We start from the raw sequence: 20,320 nt of genomic DNA on the forward strand, positions 1-20,320 counted from the left end.
TGCAACCGCAGTCTTTGGTCCAAGTCAAAAACTCTGGTCAAAAAGGAACCTTGGGGGGCGCCTGGGTGGCTCAGTGGGTTAAAGCCTCTGCCTTCGGCTCGGGTCATGATCCCAGGGTCCTGGGATGGAGCCCCGCATCGGGCTCTCTGCTCAGTGGGGAGCCTGCTTCCTCCTCTTTCTCTGCCTGCCTCTCTGCCTACTTGTGATCTCTGTCTGTCAAATAAATAAATAAAAAAAATTAAAAAAATAAAAAAAAAAGGAACCTTGGGGGGCGCCTGGGTGGCTCAGTACGTTAAAGTCTCTGCCTTTGGCTCAGGTCATGATCTCAGGGTCCTGGGATTAAGCCCCTAATCTTGCTCTCTGATAGGTGGGGAGCCTGCTTCCTCCTCTCTCACTCTCTCTGCCTGCCTCTCTGCCTACTTGTAATCTCTGTCTGTCAAACAAATAAATAAAATCTTAAAAAAAAAAAAGCAATCTTGGTCTTCTGAGTTAGTGTCTGCATATCTGCATTCTTTTGTAATGCCAATCACAAGTTTTTTGAGATAAAGTCCTTCTCTTATGGGTATCTTTTTATACAGAGAGGTTTAAATATAAATATAGATATGAGGTCTTGAAACTTCTATATTAAATATTTTTTTCTAAGATTTATTATATTTATTTTGAGAGAGAGAGAGACTCCCTGCTGACTGTGGTGCTGGATGCAGAGTGGGCTCTCATGAACCCTGGGATCATGACCAAAGCTGAAATCAGACACACTATTGACTGAGCCACCTTAAAATTTTATATTAAGTTTAGGGATACTAGGGGCGCCTGGGTGGCTCAGTCGGTTAAGCGGCTGCTTTTGGCTCAGATCACGATCCCAGGGTCCTGGGATTGAGCCCTGCATTGGGCTCCCTGCTCAGCGGGAAGTCTGCTTCTCCCTCTCCCTCTGCCTGCTGCTCTGCCTACCCTCGCTCTCTCTCTCTCTGTCCAATAAATAACATCTTAAAAAAAAAGTTTAGGGGCGGCTGGGTTACTCAGTGGCTTAAGCCTCTGCCTTCAGCTCAGGTCATGATCTCAGGGTCCTGGGATCAAACCCCACATCAGGCTCTCTGCTCAGCAGGGAGCCTGCTTCCCCTTCTCTCTCTGCCTGCTTCTCTGCCTACTTGTATATCTGTCTGTCAAATAAATAAAATCTTTAAAAAAAATTTAGGGATATTTTGTATATACTTATAATTAAATTATAATGTTTAAGAGAATTTTACATACTAAAAATTCTAGTTAAATATGTATGATTGAGTGAGATTTGAGATTTTATGTAGAAAGGTATAGAAGGCTACATCAGAAATTTTTTAGAAATTTTAAGAGTAACTATACTTGTAATTTTTTTTTTTTTAAGATTTTATTTTTAGGGGCGCCTGGGTGGCTCAGTGGGTTCTGCCTTCGGCTCAGGTCATGATCTCAGGGTCCTGGGATCGGGTCCCGTGTCTGGCTCTCTGCTCAGCAGGGGGCCTACCCCCCCCCCCCCCGTCTACTTGTGATCTCTCTCTCTGTGTCTAATAAATAAATAAAATCTTAAAAAAAAAAAGATTTTATTTTTAGGGTGCCTAGGTGGCTCAGTCAGTTGGGCATCTGACTCTTGATTTTGGCTCAGGTCATGACCTTTTGGGTTCTGAGATTGAGTCTCACATTGGGCTCCACACTGGGAATGGAGCCTGCTTGAGATACTCTCTCTACCTCTCCCTCTGCCCCTCCACCCCACCCCAGAATAAATTATTTTTAAGTAATCTCTACACCCAACACAGGGATGAACCTAAAACTCCAAGAACAAGAATCACATGCTCTATTAACTGAGCCAGCCAAGCACCCCTCCATAATTTTATTATCTTGGATTTGAAAGAATTGTTTACATACTTGGGAAAGTTTTAAAGTGCTCAAAAATAATACATGTTAAAATGGTAAAAGCCTGGCTGGCTCAGTCGATAAGAGTGTGTGACTCTTAATCTTGGGGCCATGAGTTTAAGCCCCATGTTTGGTGTAGAACTTACACCCAAAAATGATAAAAGCATACTAAATTTGAGGAGATTTCCCTGATGTAAACGGGGCTAATTTTTTTTTAAAGAGAGTTTAGTCTGTTCAACTTGAATTTACCTATATTTTATTTTTAAAGATTTTACTTCTTCGTCAGAGAGAGAGGGAAAGAGAAAGTGAGAGCACAAGCAGGGGGAGCAGTAGGCAGAGGGAGAAGCAGACTTTCCACCAGGCAAGGAGCCCAATATAGGACTTGATCCCAGGTGCCTGAAATCATGACCTGAGCCGAAGGCAGATGCTTAACCAACTGAGCCACCTAGGTATCCGTGTTCAACTTGAATTTAACTCAATGTATAAAATAAAGGTGATTTTAGAATTTTTGCTTCATAAATTTTAAAACTGCAAGTCTTAAAACTTTTGTTTTTTTAAAGATTTTTATTTATCTATTTGACAGAGAGACACAGCTACAGAAGGAACACAGCAGAGGGAGTAGTGGGCCTCCTGCAGAACAGCAAGCCCACTGCTGGGCTTGATCCCAGGACCCTGGAATCATGACCTGAGCTGCAGGGCAGACATTTAATGACCGAGCCACCCAGGTGCCCCCCGAGTCTTAAAGTTTTAAGGATAACTATTAAAATGCACTTACTTTAGAAATTGAATATTAATTTTTAAAATGCAAGTATCAAGGGACATCTGGCTGGCTCAGTCTGTAGAGCATGCAATTCCTTTTTTTTTTTTTTTTAAGATTTATTTATTTGAGGGGCTCCTGGGTGGCTCAGTGGGTTAATGTCTCTGCCTTCGGCTCAGGTCATGATCCCAGGGTCCTGGGATCGAGCCCCACATCGGACTCTCTGCTCAGCAGGGAGCCTGCTTTCCCCTCTATCTCTGCCTGCCTCTCTGCCTGCCTCTCTGCCTACTTGTGATCTCTGTCTGTTAAACAAATAAATAAATAAAATCTTAAAAAAAAAAAAGATTTATTTGACAGAGAGATAGATCACAAGTAGGCAGAGAGGCAGACAGAGAGAGAGAAGGGGGGGGAAGCAGGCTCCACGCTGAGCAGAGAGCCCGATGTGGAGCTTGATCCCAGCACCCTGGGATCATGACCTGAGCCGAAGGCAGAGGCTTTAACACACTGAGCCACCTAGGCGCCCCCCCTTTTTTAAAAATTTAACTTAATTTATTAATTTATTTGACAGAGAGAGACAGTGAGAGAGAGAACACAAGCAGGGCAAGTGGGAGAGGGAGAAGCAGGCTTCCCGCTGAGATGCTTAATGACTGAGCCACCCAGGCACCTGAGCATGCAATTATTGATCTTGGGGTCATGAGTTCAAGCCTCACACTGGGTGTTGAACCTACTTAAAAAAATGCAGTCGCCTGGTGGCTCAGTCAGTTAAATGTCTGCCTTTGGCTAGAATCATGATCCCAGGGTCCTGGGATGAAGCCCAGAGTCAGGCTTCCTGCTCAGCGGGAAGCCTTCTTCTCCCTCTCCAACTTGCCCTGCTTGTGTTCCCTCTCTCACTAGCTCTCTCTCTGTCAAATAAATAAATAAATAAATAAATAAATAAATTTGTAAAAAGGGGGCGACTGGGTGGCTCAGTGCGTTAAAGCCTCTGCCTCGGCTTAGGTCTCTGCTCAGTGGGGAACCAACTTCTCCCTCTCCCTATTCCTGCTCCTCTGCCTACTTGTGTTCTCTTTCTGTCAAAGAGATAAAATTAAAAAAATAAAATAAAATAGACATTTGTTTAAAAAAAATGCAGAGGCGGATGGGTGGCTCAGTAGGTTAAGCATCTGACTTGATCTCAGCTCAGGTCTCGATCTGAGGGTTGTTGAGTTCAAGTCCTGCATTGGGGTCCATGCTGGGTGTGGAACCTACCTACTTAATAAAAAAAAAAATGCAAGCATCAAAAATAGTACTTTCTGAGGTGCCTGGGTGGCTCAGTGGGTTAAGCTTCTGCCTTTGGCTCAGGTCATGATCTCAGGGTCCCGGGATCGAGTCCCACATCTGGCTCTCTGCTTAGCAGGGAGCCTGCTTCCCCCCTTCTCTCTCTCTGCCTGCCTCTCTGCCTACTTGTGATCTCTGTCAAATAAATAAATAAAAAATCCTAAAAATAAAAAAATAGTACTTTCTGTCCATAAAAGTCATACATTGATATCAAAAAATATTGGCAGAATGTATTTTTAAGATTTTAAGTAATCTCTACACTCAACATGGGGCTTGAACCCACAACCCTGAAATGAAGAGTTGCATGCTCCACAGACTAAGCCAGCCAGGTGTCCTGACATTGGCAAATATTTTATTATTGTTATTATTTTTAAAAGATTATTTATTTATTTGACAGAGAGAGACAGTGGGAGAGGGAACACAAGCAGGGGGAATGGGAGAGGGGGAAGCAGGCTTCCTGCTGAGCAGGGAGCCCGATGTGGGCCCTGATCCCAGGACCCTGGGATCATGACCTGAGCTGAGGACAGATTTTTTTTTTTTTTAAAGATTTTATTTATTTATTTGACAGACAGAAATCACAAGTAGACAGAGAGGCAGACAGAGAGAGAGAGGAGGAAGCAGGCCTCCTGCTAAGCAGAGAGCCCGTTGCGGGGCTCGATCCCAGGACCCTGAGATCATGACCTGAGCTGAAGGCAGAGGCTTTAACCCACTGAGCCACCCAGGCGCCCCTGAGGGCAGATGTTTAAGGACTGAGCAACCCAGGTACCTCCAGAATAATAATTTTGATGGTGGAGATGATTTAAACCAATGACCATCTGGTTCAAATAAGAACAAAATCATGAAAAGGAAATTAATTTATGCAGAATGTCCATAAGCCAGTCAGAGACAGATTTTGCAAAATGAATGAAAAGCATATTATGGGGGCGCCTGGGTGGCTCAGTGGGTTAAAGCCTCTGCCTTCCGCTCAGGTCATGATCCCAGGGTTCTGGTATCGAGCCCTGCATGGGGCTCTCTGCTCAGCAGGGAGCCTGCTTCCTTCTCTCTCTGCCTGCCTCTCTGCCTACTTGTGATCTCTCTCTGTCAAATAAATAAATGAAATATTAAAAAAAAAAAGAAAAGCATATTATGTTAATATTTTCTTTTAAACATAAAAAATACTTCTGTTTTAGAGAAGAGTTTTCCAGCTGATATTTCTTGATTGTGCTCTTTATTTCCAGGTTCATTCTTATCACTCCTGAACAGAAAACAATTTAAGAAACATTCAATAATCGAGTGACTGAAAGTTTAAAACCTTCCTATTCCCAAATAACTCTAGAGGTTTAAGTCAAATTCTGTGTTGTCGTGTTCCCAAACAAAAACATATTAAGGGGACACCTTTATGGTTTGATATCTGCACAATTAACAAGTCACAATAATAGAATTAAAGGGGCAAAGAGAAGGCAAAAGTTAACTTTAGTTTTTTTGTTAGCTTGAACATATTATGCTCTAATATTCTGTGATGATTTTCAACACTTAAAAAATTTAAAAGAGGGGGCGCCTGGGTGGCTCAGTGGGTTAAAGCCTCTGCTTTCGGCTCAGGTCATGATCCCAGGGTCCTGGGATCGAGCCCCGCATCAGGCTCTGTGCTCAGCAGGGAGCCTGCTTCCCTCTCTCTCTCTGCCTGCCTCTCTGTCTACTTGTGATCTCTCTGTCAAATAAATAAATAAAATCTTTAAAAAAAAATTTAAAAGAGGATCTGAATTTTCATGAAAAGGAGTAAGGGAATACTACTAACTATGCGTCATCTATTAATCCTCTAAGAGAAACACCTGTGTGGAAAATTAACCAGGAATGTAAAGTTCCTTTACACTTACATTTCCTCTAAATAAGTGTTTAGCAATAACAGAAGATAACTTCCTTGAGGATTAAATATTTGCCAGGTACTTTGCAGACGCTGTCTCATTTAATACTCACTATACTCCTAATAGGTCTTCATTCATTTATTGGGTATCCAACTGGCTGGGCACCAGGCTAAGCACTGAAAATTTAGGAGTGAGCATTATCAACCTAGGTCAGCCTCATTAGAAGCTTAGCCTAGTAATTATGCTACCCCCTTCTTCATAAGAGGAAATGGAGAATAGGCTCTGAGAGATTACTTGTCCAAGGTCACACAGTGTTGGAAGCTTATAAGAACCGAATTATCTTATGTCAAATCTTTACCCCCATCACTAAGCTGTTAATAGACTTATATGTAAGACTTTTTGCTCCTAAGTCCTCTAATTTTTTTCCAAAATTTTTTTTTCAAAAAATTTTTTCAAATACTTTTTTTTTCCCCCCAAAGATTTTATTTATTTATTCGACAGACAGAGATCACAAGCAGGCAGAGATAGGAGGAAGCAGGCTCCCTGCTGAGCAGAAAACCCGTCGCGGGGCTCGTTCCCCAGGACCCTGGGACCATGACCGGAGCTGAAGGCAAAGGCTTTAACCCACTGAGCCACGCAGGTGCCCCTCAAATACTTTTATCTTGGAGTACTAGCTTTATAGTCGACCTCTCTGCTGCCTCTTTTTTCATAGTGTTGACCAGAGAACAAGTGGTGCTTTTATACTCTTAACTGCCAGGTATCTGGAGAATTAAGGGACGAAAAGCCAAGTCCCAGGGGAATGGGGGACATTTTCGAGGAAACAATAGCATCCCTGACACAAGGACAGACTATAAAGTTCGGGGCAAAAAGCTTATCCATTGCCGACGGAAGCAGTTTGTTTTTTCACCTTCTCTTTGCCTTTCTACACCATTTCCAAGAGCGTTTAGTTAGCGGTGTCTAGCCCACTGGCTCCAAGAGGCCGGAATATCTAATTTTTACTCAACAGCAATAGCCCCCTATGGTCTCTTCTTGCCTTCTCTTTTGCATGCTTTTTCACTTCCTCACTCCTGGCAGATAATCTATACATACATGACGGTTTTCGTTGTAGTCTATCGCCATATGGACTAGGCTGCCTGATGGCGACCTTGACAGACACCAGGGTGGGAGGCCCGGGGGAGGGGAGAGGCGGTCAGCTCTGTAAGAGAAACCTTCAGACCGCTGTGAGGAGGCGCTACAAGGAGGAGGAGACCACCGAAGTCCACTCAGCGTTCAGCTTTTAAAAAGATTGACGGGATGTGTACCAACTGTCTTAGCGCTAGCTTCTTGCGCGGTCTCGCGAGATACGAGCGTCTATGCGGAGGGGGTGTCAAATGCTCCGCTCTGAGTGGGGGATGGGAATATCTGTGGCGCAATCATTGCGCGAGATTGGGCCATGGTCGCCGGGGCTATGCTTATATCTCGCGATATTTCAGTTGCTCTGGTCTGGAACTGGAGGCAGCTTCTCGCGAGAGCCCGTGCTGAGCGCTCCGTGAGGCCCCGTGTGTTTGTGTGTGTGTATGTGTGTTGGTGGATGTGAGTACGGGGAAGCAGCGGCCGCCATTTCAGAGAGCTTGCCGAAGCTGTCGCAGGGGTGGATCCTGAGCTGCCGAAGCCGCCGTCCTGAACTTCCGCGCGGGCTCCTCTAATCCCATTGTTTCTTTTAGATTCGCTCGGGCCTATCCGCCCTCGGAGCCCGAAATTCGGGCTGGGCGGTACCGCGGCCTGGGCCTAGCGGCTTAACAGTAGCAACAGCGGCAGCAGCAGCAGCGCCCCCCCCCCTTTCCGAATACAAGCACCCCAGGGGCCCGAAAGCCCGCACAGGTAAGGAGATGTCGCGGGCTTGTGTATTGTCAGAGCTTTTCAGAGGTTTGGGTTTTGTCTGGTTTGAGGGGCACTCTTTAGGCGGTCTTTAAGCACTGCGGTGGGGGGGGGGTTTGGCTCGAGAAATCAGCTGCATTTCGGCGACCGCGCCCTTATTTTCCGGTCGTTTCGATTTTTGGGTTTTTGGGTGGCAGGGACCCCAGAGAGGCTTCGGGCGGATGGCGACCGGTCCCTTTGAGGCCTGGCCGGCCGCGACCTCCCAACATGGCGCCAGCCGAACGCTACCACGGCATACAACCCCTCCCAACCGAGGGAGTTTCCCTTTGCCCCTAAAATGGCAGCGCGGGTTTTGCGAGGAAAGAGGCGGTCTAAACTCGCGGCGCGCGGATTCTGTTTTTAGAGTTAATTGTGGGCCTTTTTTTTTTTTTTAATCGTACATTTAATGTATTTCCGTGTGTTCAGTCTTGGAGACATTTCAGATTTAAATACCAAGTCTGGTTAAGTGCATCGTGCTACTTTACTCTTTCGAGGGCTTTTTGAAGGTTTTTCTGAAGTTTTGAAGTGTGTCGGGTAAGGAGATTGAGCGCCGTTGAAAAATGTTTACTCACTTGAATTACCTTTTTTATTTTCTAGGCGATTAGAGAAAATGGCAGACGATATTGATATTGAAGCAATGCTTGAGGCTCCTTACAAGAAGGTGAGAAAAAACATGTCGGTGAGGTTTATATATTTCTTAATTTAGCATTATCACGAAACTACTGCTGAAATGTAAACTAACATCCCCGGAGCCCTCTTGATTTATCTTATCAGAGATGCATTACGTGTAACTTACAAAAGTAAATATATGCTATTGATGTAATAATATTGTGCAGTAGTTTCACTTCAGCGTGATGAATAAATGCCCATCTATCTCTCTTTGTAGACTTGCCTAACGATATCTCACCTCTACTCCCATGAATTCACCTTTGATTCCAGTGTGAACTGTCAATCATAAGGTAGTAATTGAGTGACTTATCGCTGTACCGTGGTCCCCTAGGTAAAATGACTCAACTAAGAATTACCAGCTCCAGTTTGGTATAGCAAAAAGGTGAATGTAGTGGTTTGGGAAAATAGCAGGGGTCCAAGAATAACAAAGCATAACCAGTCTATGGCAAGCAAATCTTTAAGTTTTACAAGAAGAAATGGGTGAGATTTAAATTTTTTTTCTATATATATATGACTGGTGATAGTAAATACTGAAACAGGCAGGTGATGATCTGCTCAGTTAAAAATTACTGAAATTCTTGGATCCCTGAATAGAAAAAATTTTTTTAAAGCAAAGGAGGCAGTATCACAACTTAAGAGTCACTTGATGACTGTTTTACTGTGCTCCGAATTGTTTTATTTTTACTTAGTCCCTGCCATAATATTTCACACTAAAAGCTACAAAGGAATTATTTTGGCTAGTAGTATAGTCTGACCCATTTCAGTATCACAGTAAAAGTAAAGTGTCTTTTCATTCTTTCACCAGTTGGTGGTGAAAATAGCAGTATGCATGCATTATCACTGGTGTCGCAAACTGTAAGCTTTGTAAGTTAGCACTTCTATAACTGATGTGATCAAACTTTAAAAAACAAACATTGCACTAAACCTTTTAAAATAATACATCTGTTTTGGAGTGTATAGCACGACCATGTGGTACCAGTTTGGATGAATTCTTTTTAGCTTTAAATAGTGTATGTAGTTTTATAATGCTTAGACTCTTGAAGAACTACTTTCTGTTTTAATGTTAAGATTCTTGTGTCTTAGTTTAACATGGATGTAATTCCATGTAAACAGGTATGGAAGTAGGAAATGTTTAGGTTGGACTGGTGGATTATTAATTGACTTTCTTGGGTTCTTGGGAGTCAACATTACTAAAGCAGTGTGAATCCCTGTTTGCTTCAGGGCGAGATGTGTGACAGAGGTGGCATCAAGCTCTTACAGTCCCAACCCTCCAACGGAAATGGGCGAAGATCTCAGGAATGGCATCGGTCACAGGAAATCGATAGTGGCTGGCTGCTAGCATGGCCACTTGGGGCTTAGGCAGAAATAGAGCCATGGTACTGACCAAAGGGACCATAGCACATGGAATAAAACTCAAAACAGGACTTCATTAATGTTTTCTAGAAATTCTATTTAACCACTTCAACAACTGTAAATGTGGATAAGTTAATATCTAACTATATAAGAAAGTAAAATTTAACATGTTAATATGCATTTTTATTTTTGTATCTTGATGACTTAATTGTAAGCAACAAAGTGGTTAAACACGTACCCATCTAAATTTTTTTATAGCCTTCCATGTTAAACTATAAGCAAGTAATTAGTTTTAAAATTGTTTTGTATTTTCTTATTCCTATTCCCTTTACCCTTTGACAACTTGAAATGTTACCACTTCGTCCTCATGATGTTCTTCTATCAACCCTGCTTAGGATGAGAACAAGTTGAGCAGTGCTAACGGCCATGAAGAACGTAGCAAAAAGTAAGTTATAAGAAGGGACCTGGGGTGGGGGGACCTTTATATGATTGAGATCTTAAGTTGTGTTCCTGTGGCTGTAGCATCAAACAAAGTTCTCTTCAGAAGCTTTTCCTTGTCTCTCTTAGAGAAGTCGTTCTTTACCTTCTGAAGGGATGAGAAACTATTTGAGGATATGAAGCTATGGATTCTTTCCCTAGATTTCAGGATATAGTTTCAGGGATCTTTTTGGACACCTTCCCCTCCCAGTCTATCCACGACAATCTGGATAAGAGTTCCGTATTAGAGTTTGTCTTTGTCTTAAATTTATAAACTCGGGCTTAATGTTTTGGTGGTATATCCATAAAACTTCCATATCCACTGAAGATGGGTTAGGAAGAAGAAAAAGTAACAAATAACCGGCCTGTGGAAAACATTGTTTGTTTTAAAGGAGTCAGAGCTGTGAATTATTTATGCATCTTGCTGCTTAAAGGCCCTTTTTTGTAGCAACATTACAGCATATTTAAGTACTTTTTAGGTGCCTTTTACATGGCTTTTGTTGCTTAAGCTTTTAAAACTTTATTACTTGAATAGTGGAAATGGAGTTTTTTTTAAAAATTTGTGCATATTAATGCAATTTACTATGTTAAATGAGTAACCTGTAATAGTAACTAAGTGCTATAGACTAGAATACAGTATATGATGTTTCAGTGACAGCATAAACCAGAACCGCTTTATAAAGTTGGATCCTATTTTTGGAGTATTCTTTCTGCTCTAAAAATTAGTGACTCTTAACATCACGTGGTCATGTTATAAGCTTCAAGTTGTTTCAGTAGCCTATTTTGTGATGTCATTAATTTGTAATGTACATGACTCCATCTAATGGAAAATGATACCATAGTCCCTTATTTGATTTTCTGGCTCTTTTCCTAGTAAGAGCTCAAAATGCTTCATAATACACTACCTCAAATTCCTCACAACAACTTTTATTAGGTAGGTTGATAGAATTTCACAAAAGAGATGAGAAAATTCTTAAATTGGATTATGTAGGCTTTGTTATGCTGATTATTTTATTCTTAACAATTCCCATAAAAAATGTAACGGATTTAAAATGATGCAGTTTGCAGAAAATGTCGGTTTTTTTGTTTGTTTGTTTTTTTGGTTCAAAGTTGGGTAGAGGGTCTGTTACAATCATAACAGATTGCGGAAATTAATCACATTGGGTTTAGTCTTGAATTGTTACAATTTAAGGCAGTCAGCCAATTATTGCATTGTTTAATGTCACCTGGTTTTAGACGTTTTCCCAAAGTAACAGTTTCCTAATTAATAGTTTTAATTCCCAGTTTGTAATGAAAACCTAGAAAGGACTATCCACATAAATTGAAATTAATCCAATCTAGGTATCAGGCCTATTGGGTAGGTAAAGATCTTACCCTAAGTGCCAAAAGGATGAGGACTTGCACTTCGGTCACAGAGTTTTCTTTGTTTGACCATTCTCAGATGTCACTCCTTGCTACTAACTTGATCTCCAGTTCGTATTTATTTTCATTGTGCATCTAAACTCATTTAAGGCTACCAAGCTTTTACAGGAAATTCAGCATCAAGGTCTCCATGACTGATGCTTTGTGGCCTTTATTTAACGTAGAGTCTTATGATACTGAATAGAAGAATGGATAATTTTCTTTGATTGGCTGTAGGGTAGCCAATATAAGGGAACGTCCTTTTGAAATATCCCAATTACTACCTAGTATCGTTTTAAATGTACAAATTGTTTGTCATATTTCTCACTCTCTGCTAAAACTGCTTAAATAAATGGCTTTTTAGTTCAATCAGGAACTTCTCACCCATTTCTCTGAAGGGAATTGAGCTTTCAAATTTATTTTAAAGTTATGTAGAAATTTAAAAAAAAAAGTTATGTAGAAATAAATTTTCATATTTAAGTTTAGATAAAATGTAAAATGACAGTGTTCTGCGCATTAGTGTTCTGCATAAATTCTCCTAAAGGAAAGTGCCATGTTGCATTTTTCATCCTAAAACTTCATTGTCTTAAAAACAATTGAGTGTTGGGATATAGTTTTAAGAAAAAATGTACAACCTGAGGAATTGAAAGTTGACCAACTAATAAATGTTTTCTTTCAAAAAAATAGTTCTGATTTTCAATACCTACACTCAGTTTTATTCTGGTAGTAGTAGAAGGAACTAAGTTTAATATAAATTGGTTATCAGTTAGCCTACTTTCTGAAGAGCTGTACCCCTGAGTTTGGCAAGAACTCAAAGTACACCTTTTAAGTATCTGAGCTTGCCTTCATGGGAATATTATTTGTTAGTGTAACCATTTTCGGAAAGTCTAAAGTAGCATCCATTCAGTTAAGCTCTTTAGGAATTACTCAAAAGGATAACAATAAAATGACACAGTTGAAATATATTGGCTACTGTGTGTGGATTATCTATAAATTTTGGAATAAATGACTTTTCTATTTTTTTTCTTATTTTCCAGAGTACTTTGCATTTAAATTTTAGATCTTCTTACATGGAAGAGGTCAAATCCAGTTATAGCAAAACACCTTTACAGCAGAGGCCATATAACCAAAAAGTCCAAAGGCCCAGCCCAGTGGACCATTTACTTCAATGATGTTCAGTACAAAATTCCACTGCCACTAAAGACTTTGGAAAGTCCCTTTTAAGTTGTAACAGGATTTGACTATTAGTGTGGATTTTGATAACCCTTCTTTAGTTAACTTAATGTTCTTTCAAGCTGCAATTTGTTATAGAGAAGTATGTTGCTTTCTTAATTTTTTTTTGTCTGGGCTTTTATGAAGAGGATCATGCTTCTGAATGTCTTAGTATGTTGCTGTCTTTTTACCTGTCTGGGGTTGCCTTCAGATGTGGGTGGGGACTCATTTGTACAAAGTTCCAGGAAGACTTTTAGTTGAAGTTAGCTCTCCAATTTTCCAGTCCTTTCCTTTGGCAGAATAAGTTTTGGGCCTAAAAAGACATAGATTGGGAGGTTGGCTGCCTCTCTGCTGTGGACCGTCTATGAGCAGAGCAATACTTTACTTGTCTGTCCTTTTTGTGGGGGATGGAGTTACTTTTTACTTTGTCCCCTGATTGATTATATGTAGGACTTTTGATGATAGCTATCTCACAGAATTCTTAGGCTAAAACAGTGTCAGGTGTTGCAGGCAACAAAGTTGGAATGTAATCTGTTGCCCTTTTGGGCATTGCTTTGATGACTTCTATATAAATAATGAGTGTAGCCTAATTTTCTGTCATGTGCTACCTAGCATATACATTTCTGACAGTCAGGTGAATTATCTTGAAATTTTAGACAAAGTTTCTGCCTCCTTGGAAAGCTCTACATCTCCTTGTGATTGGAGTGTGGGTTTCAAGATTCCAGAAGGTGGGTGTCTTCATTTTCTATTTTCAATGCACTCTAAGATGACCTGCTTACAGGTTCTCTGAGGCAGACTTCAATTGCTCTTATGCTAACTTTGCTTTGATAAGGACTAAACAGTTTAATTAAATTTTCCAAATGATAATAGAGTTGTCAAAATGTTTAATTATCTTTTTAGCCACTACAAATTGACATTTTAGCAGAATAAGTTTATTTTTAAATGTCTTTGAATTTATACTGAAATATCTGAAGGCACCTCTAAAATTTGGGTGATGACAAAGAGGTACAGATGGTAAGATTTAATTACAAAATGAACGGGTGGTATACTGTGAAGAATACAGAAGTGAACAGAAAGATATGACTGACTGGCTTTTTTACCTTTCAGAGTTTGAGATTTTATAAAGATTGATTAAAGGTGTTGATCCTTGTTTTTGATTGCACCCCACAGGCTTGTATAAACTGGCATGCTCCATTTTCTGGTGTATTCATTATAGCTTTAAATAGAACATATCCAAAAAGGTCACAAAAGTCTAGGTGTGTCAGAATGCATTTTATTGCATTAGTTGCATTGTTCTTTGTCAGTACTTGTAAGTTTGCCCATGAAAACCAAAGTATTGATGCTTGTATGGCCCTTTCAAGTAGAAAATACTCATACGTGTAAATAGGGTCAAAATTGGCTCACATAAAGGAAGTTAAAGTGTTTTTAATAATTTTTTATGAATGACCCATTGTTACTTAATATTTTATTGTAACTTTGATTTTATTACTGTATCTAGTGGATTACAGTAATACTTGTTGGCCAGTTACATGTTGGTCAAAGTTTATTTAAAAGTTCAGGTTTCAGCAAATGATTTCCTTGTTAAAGCTGTACCTGACTCTCAGGAGCAATCATTAGAATTCCTGCTGTCAACTGATTGTCAACTGACTTCTGATTTTCAGTAGTAGAAGACAAATTTTGCCTTACCTAGGAATTATTTTTTCCATAAGTATGATTATGTATCATTGTATAATAGTAAAAATAGCAAGATAAATTTACAGAAAGATTAAGATTTCTGACCATAAGAGGAAGTATATTTGGGCAGTTTCTCAAACCAGAAAGATAATGGTAATTTTTTTTCTTCTCAGGAGGAAAAAAAGCAAGAGCAGAAGTCGTAGTCATGAACGGAAAAGAAGCAAAAGTAAGGAACGGAAACGAAGTAGAGATAGAGAAAGGAAAAAGAGCAAAAGCCGTGAAAGGAAGCGAAGTAGGAGCAAAGAAAGGAGGCGGAGCCGCTCAAGAAGTCGAGATCGCAGATTCAGAGGCCGCTACAGAAGTCCTTAGTATGTAACTATAATTTGATGATTTTGGTTTGAGAGTCATTCTCTAGGTATCCAGAAAACAATCTGAGTAATGTACATTATAAAATTTTTGGTTTTCAATATGTCTAGTTAAGAAGCATTAAATAAAGATATTGGCGTTGAAAAGACAGAGAAAAACAGCACATGGGCCAATACATAACTTTTGTTTTACTAGGCATACAGATTATTTTCTGTTACTCTGTTCAAAATATTTTAACTGTATGCCAATCCGAACTAGACCAAAGCACTAGAATGCTTTAAAAGACTTGATACTGTAGTGCCAAAATTTGAAAGCTTAAACGTATGTGAGCGATTTCAAATACTCTTTGCTGAACATAAATTTATTTAAAATTTTAAAGCTCAAATAGATAAATTACTAATACATATGATCAGTCAAATATGTAATTTATGAATCTTTTCTGGCTGTTTCCAGCTGAAATGACAGATCCTTTGTGAATCTGGTGCATGCTCCTTGATAATGATGAATTTGGGGGCTCATCACATTGTATTCGAGGTTTTTAAAATGAGTAAAACACTCAAAGTGCTTTGAAATCCCTATGGAAATTTGATTGTAGTTTAACAAGTTGGAAACGTGGTTTATTATAGTCATTTAAAAAACTATGTTAATAACTTTGGAAGGAATCTACCTACAACTCTTAACACAAGGATTGAATCTAGCAGTCCTTAGCCCTTTACCTTTATTCTTTTGTCTTAATGAATATACTACTATAAACTGGGGGGGAATGTATTAAAAGTAAGGACTCTAAGTTGAATGGGTGGAGATGGAATTGAAAGACAAAGACTTGAATGAGAGTTTTGACTCTTTGACTTGGACAAGTTAACGCTCTAAGTATTAGTTTTCTCATTTTTTAAGAAAGGTAACGACTGACAGATGAACCTCAATGAGTATTGAATTGACAAGAGAATGAAAATAAAGGATGCACAATACTTAACTGCTATTCATGAAATGTTTGGGTATTATTTGAAGCCATTAAATTTAGTAACATTTTGGGTTCTGATTCTGGCTCTTTAACCTTTAAAATAAAAAGGATTGAACTCCTTGTTCTCGAGTTCTTCCTAGCTGCTTATTTCACAAACATTTAAGAGCTGAAAGAGTACCACAATGTTTTAATTCCGAATGATTCTTTCTTGGTTGAATTTATTAAGATTTACCATATTTGTTTTTATCAGAATTAAATAGGGGGGAAGGGATTACCTTAATAAATTCTGTGTATTATGTATCTGTTTTAGTAATGAATATTTGAAGTCGGCCTGTAATCCTGGTCTGACTTAAAAAATGATTTAGTTCTTATGTCTGGTTTCATGTGATCTTTAATTTAGTCAGTAAATTTATATTCTTAACTGTGACTGTTAGTTTGAATTGTGAAGGACCCATTTAATATAAAATTTTATTTGGAGCTGCTTGGGTGTTTCAGGTATGCCTAGAGTCAATGAAAACAAGTCCAAATGTGGATAACATACCACTAGGTACTTCGATTTTGCTACCCTTGAAAAGGAGAGTAGGATGAGCACTAAGGGACATACGACTTGTCCCTTTAAGTTAATTTGGTCTTTCAAAATTAAAATAAAGGTCCTAAAACTATAAGGCCTTTTTAGAATTCAGAATAAAACTGGATCTTAGAATAATTTTATGATCTCTTTTGAAAACATTCCTTTATTATGTCAAGTTCACAAAGTTTTTTTTGAAATCCCAATGAACTTCACATCTTTACTATGGAATATTTTGTCACAAAGAAGTGAAGTATGACACAAACTGCTTTCATGCAGTCTCTGAGATTTAATGTTAAATGGAAAAGTTGGAGTTTAGTCTCTCTTCAGTAATTTCTCAAACAAGAAACGTATTTATGAATTTTGTGTATATGTATGTATAAATACATAAATTCCTGGGAACGGATCTGCAAAGATTCATACAAAATTGTTAACTGTATTACTCCTTGTAAATAAGATTTATTTTCACTTAAAAAAAAAAAAAAAGAACACCTCAGGAATGTATTCATAAATGTGTAATTAAGAAAAAATGGTAGACTGAAAATGATAGAATTTTCAGGATCTGAAAAATATTGAGGCTGTAACCTTTGGTCTTGGCACCTCTCAGTGGTCCAGGATGGATAACTATAAGAGCAGTTGCCTGGGATAAAGTTAAGAAAAGTCTCTTATTTCCTCTTCATAATTGAGGTGGAAAAAAAAATCAGCCTAAACAATGTTAAACTTGCTGGAGAGCGCATGAACGCGATCTTAGCAAGACCCTAACCCTGTAACTAGTGTAATTTTGTGTTTCCTTTTTAGCTCCGGACCAAAATTTAACAGTGCCATCCGAGGAAAGATTGGGTTGCCTCATAGCATCAAATTAAGGTTTTTAAACATACTTCTGAATTGTTTAAATTGTTTTTCAAGGAACTAATGTGGTGTACTTGTTTGGGTAATTTCTGAAACTTTTTAACTTTGCAGCAGACGACGTTCCCGAAGCAAAAGTCCATTCAGAAAAGACAAGAGCCCTGTGAGGTAGCTGTTGTCCCTATTTTTTTTTCCTTTGGCACTTTCAGCTTTTATAAAGCTTTTGCAACTTATGCTGCTATTAAATTTATTAAGATTTAATAGTTTAATAGTTTGGACTGTGTTAAATCAGTGTGGTTGTGTAAGTTTTCATTTTAGTTTCCTATAAGAATGGAGTAGTAGTAATTATAGTTTTAGGATACGAGGTGGTATTACATGTGCTCTTAAATCCCCTTTTTTTTTTTTTAAAGATTTTATTTATTTATTTGACAGACAGAGATCACAAGTAGACAGAGAGGCAGGCAGAGAGAGAGAGAGGGAAGCAGGCTCCCTGCTGAGCAGAGAGCCTGATGCGGGGCTCGATCCCAGGACCCTGAGATCATGACCTGAGCCGAAGGCAGCGGCTTAATCCACTGAGCCACCCAGGCGCCCTCTTAAATCCCTTTTAAATAAAAGTTAATGGTAACTATAGAAACTTGAAATAGACTTGCCTCTGCTTATCTTTGGAATTAATAAATTTTGAGTTACTAAAATTGCGTCATGGGAAATTGGTTGTAACAGACTTGAGTTTCACTAATCTGACTCTACTGAGATAAAGTAATTTCCAAAGTCTTAACCAAGTTGACTTGTTTCTGAGTAGTAGTAATCGTATGTTTGTGAGTTATTTTCTTCTTAAATGAAATGAGACTTACTTACTAAGTCTATCATTTATTTTCATTCAAGGAAAATTTTGATAAATGGCAACACTGATATTCTTTCTGGCTTCCCTTAAAGGGCACCTTTTAACTTAGAGTTCATTATCTGTTATATTTGTTGCTTGGTATATTCTAATTCTAAGATTTGATGAAAACCTTAATGATTTTAAAAGCTCTTTTTGTACGTACTGAGCTTTTTTTTTTTTTTTTTTTTTTTTTTTTTTAACTCTTTAATACTTACTCTTGTAAGAAAATCCCCTTTTGGGGCGCATGGGTGGCTTGGTGGGTTAAAGCCTCTGCCGGAATTCCGGCGCTCTGCATGATCTCAGGGTCCTGGGATCAAGCCCTCTCTGCTCAGCAGGGAGCCTGCTTCCTCCTCTCTCTTTGCCTGCTTCTTTGCCTACTTGTGATTTCCCTCTGCCAAATAAATAAATAAAATCTGAAAAGAAAAGAAAATCCTCTTTTCTCGTTCTTTGGATGTAGTCTAGCTTTGTACCTCTGTTTTATAGTTTAAAATTACTTGTTAATTTACCAAAGAAATGTACCAGAATTTTGTAGGTAGAATACTTTAAAAGTACCTTCTTGAAAATGTCCAGAATGTGGATAAGAGCATGTTTGTGCTTTTATCTTTAGCGATTCACTTAGAACCTTAACCTTTAGTGATGTTTTATAATAATAATAATAGGCACTTCTTTTTTTTCCTTGAAATTCATATAATTTGATCTCTTGTGCTCTTTTACTAGGGCACTTTAATTTCCTCCATATAGTTAGAAGTGCTCTTGATTGTCAAGGCTATCTGTAAAAATGAATAAATTGAATTCCACTACTTGTATTTATTTAATTTCCTGCTTTTCATATTTGGTTTGTGTATGGGTATGGTTTCTGTATTTTATAACCATCAAGAAACATTGCTTTGGGGGTGCCTGGGTGGTTCAGTGGGTTAAGCCTCTGCCTTTGGCTCAGGTCATGATCTCAGGGTCCTGGGATCAAGCTCCACATCTGGCTCTCTGCTCAGCAGGGAACCTGCTTCCTCCTCTTTCTCTGCCTGCCTCTGCCTGCTTGTGATCTGTCAAATAAATAAAATCTTAAAAAAAATAAAAAGAAATATTGCTTTGTATACTGGGTTTATAGAGGCTTAGAAGACTGATGCGAATAGGGGCACCTGGGTGGCTCAGTTGTTAAGCTTCTGCCTTTGGCTCAGGTCATGATCCCAGGGTGCTGGGATCAAGCCCCTTCTTGGGCTCCCTGCTTGGAGGGAAGCTTGCTTCTCCTTCTCCCAGTACCTCTGCTTGTGTTCTCTTGTGATGTCTCTCTCTCTCTCAAATAAATAAAATCTTAAAAAAAAAAAAAAGACTGATAGAATAAGCAACCAGGTCATGACTCTATATATCTGTCTCAATTTGTTAAATAAAAATTCAGGGGAAAAACCAGAATAAAATAGTTCTTATCATCTCAGGTTAGTTGTTTATGATTGTCAAACTTTATTTCACTTCATGGTTTTATGGTTTTGGACCATTCTGACATTGTAGCTAGTAGGTGGTTAAAGACTTTTCTTAAGCTCTAAGGCTTCGGATTGGTTTTTTACTAATCTGGAGAAATTACCATATTTGAGAACTTGAGAATGGACTTTTGTTCTGATGTCATGTAAGATGCTAGCAGAAGAAACATTAGTAGTTATCTTGTTGAAGGAATTGAGTCACATTGAACTATTTTATGGATATTTTGTATAAATCTTAGTGAAAATGGGTTTGCAAGGGACACCTGGGTGCCTCAGGTGCCTGAAGCAGTTGTTTCTCCCACTCAGGTCGTGATCCCACCTCCTCAGTAGGGGATGGGGAGTCTGCTCACTCCCTCTGCCTCTTACCCTGCTTGTGCATGCTCGCTCTCTCTTCCTCACTCTCAGATAAATGAATGAAATCTTAAAAGAAGAAAATGGGTTTGGGAATAATGATAAGTTACTTGCAAAGTTTATTCTGTTCATTGAAAATCATAAGGTTATTTTTAGAATAATTTATAAAATGCATTGTTTTTTAATTCCTGTTAGGGAACCTATTGATAATCTAACTCCTGAAGAAAGAGATGCAAGGACAGTTTTCTGCATGCAGCTGGCAGCAAGAATTCGGCCAAGGGATTTGGAAGAGTTTTTCTCTACAGTAGGAAAGGTAAGTTTTTAGTCTGTTTAGGGAGGTTGAATAAATGGGAGTTGTGAACAAAATTTAATAATTGTCAGTGTGTTAGGTTAAATTAGAG

The 20,320-nt window shown here is 38.9% G+C and overlaps 1 protein-coding gene across 5 annotated transcripts in view; it reads left to right on the forward strand.

Moving 5' to 3' along the window:
* The first annotated feature begins 7,336 nt into the window (after positions 1-7,336).
* The window catches only part of RBM39 (RNA binding motif protein 39), a 33,482-nt gene continuing 20,498 nt past the window's right edge, over positions 7,337-20,320 (forward strand). For 2 of the 5 annotated variants that reach the window (XM_032858757.1, XM_032858759.1), the window contains exons 1-7: positions 7,337-7,653; positions 8,287-8,350; positions 10,107-10,156; positions 14,649-14,843; positions 17,169-17,234; positions 17,331-17,384; positions 20,115-20,232. In XM_032858757.1, coding sequence (XP_032714648.1) covers positions 8,300-8,350; positions 10,107-10,156; positions 14,649-14,843; positions 17,169-17,234; positions 17,331-17,384; positions 20,115-20,232 — 534 coding nt within the window. In that variant the 5' untranslated portion in view covers positions 7,337-7,653; positions 8,287-8,299. Of the gene's footprint in view, positions 7,654-8,286; positions 8,351-8,575; positions 8,649-9,163; positions 9,223-10,106; positions 10,157-14,648; positions 14,844-17,168; positions 17,235-17,330; positions 17,385-20,114; positions 20,233-20,320 lie in introns of all 5 variants that reach the window. The other 3 variants (XM_032858760.1, XM_032858761.1, XM_032858758.1) reach the window with 2 other exon arrangements.

Source organism: Lontra canadensis, unplaced genomic scaffold (genome assembly GCF_010015895.1).
Source record: "Lontra canadensis isolate GAN:19392208 unplaced genomic scaffold, GSC_riverotter_1.0 scaffold16, whole genome shotgun sequence".
NCBI lineage: Eukaryota > Metazoa > Chordata > Mammalia > Carnivora > Mustelidae > Lontra > Lontra canadensis.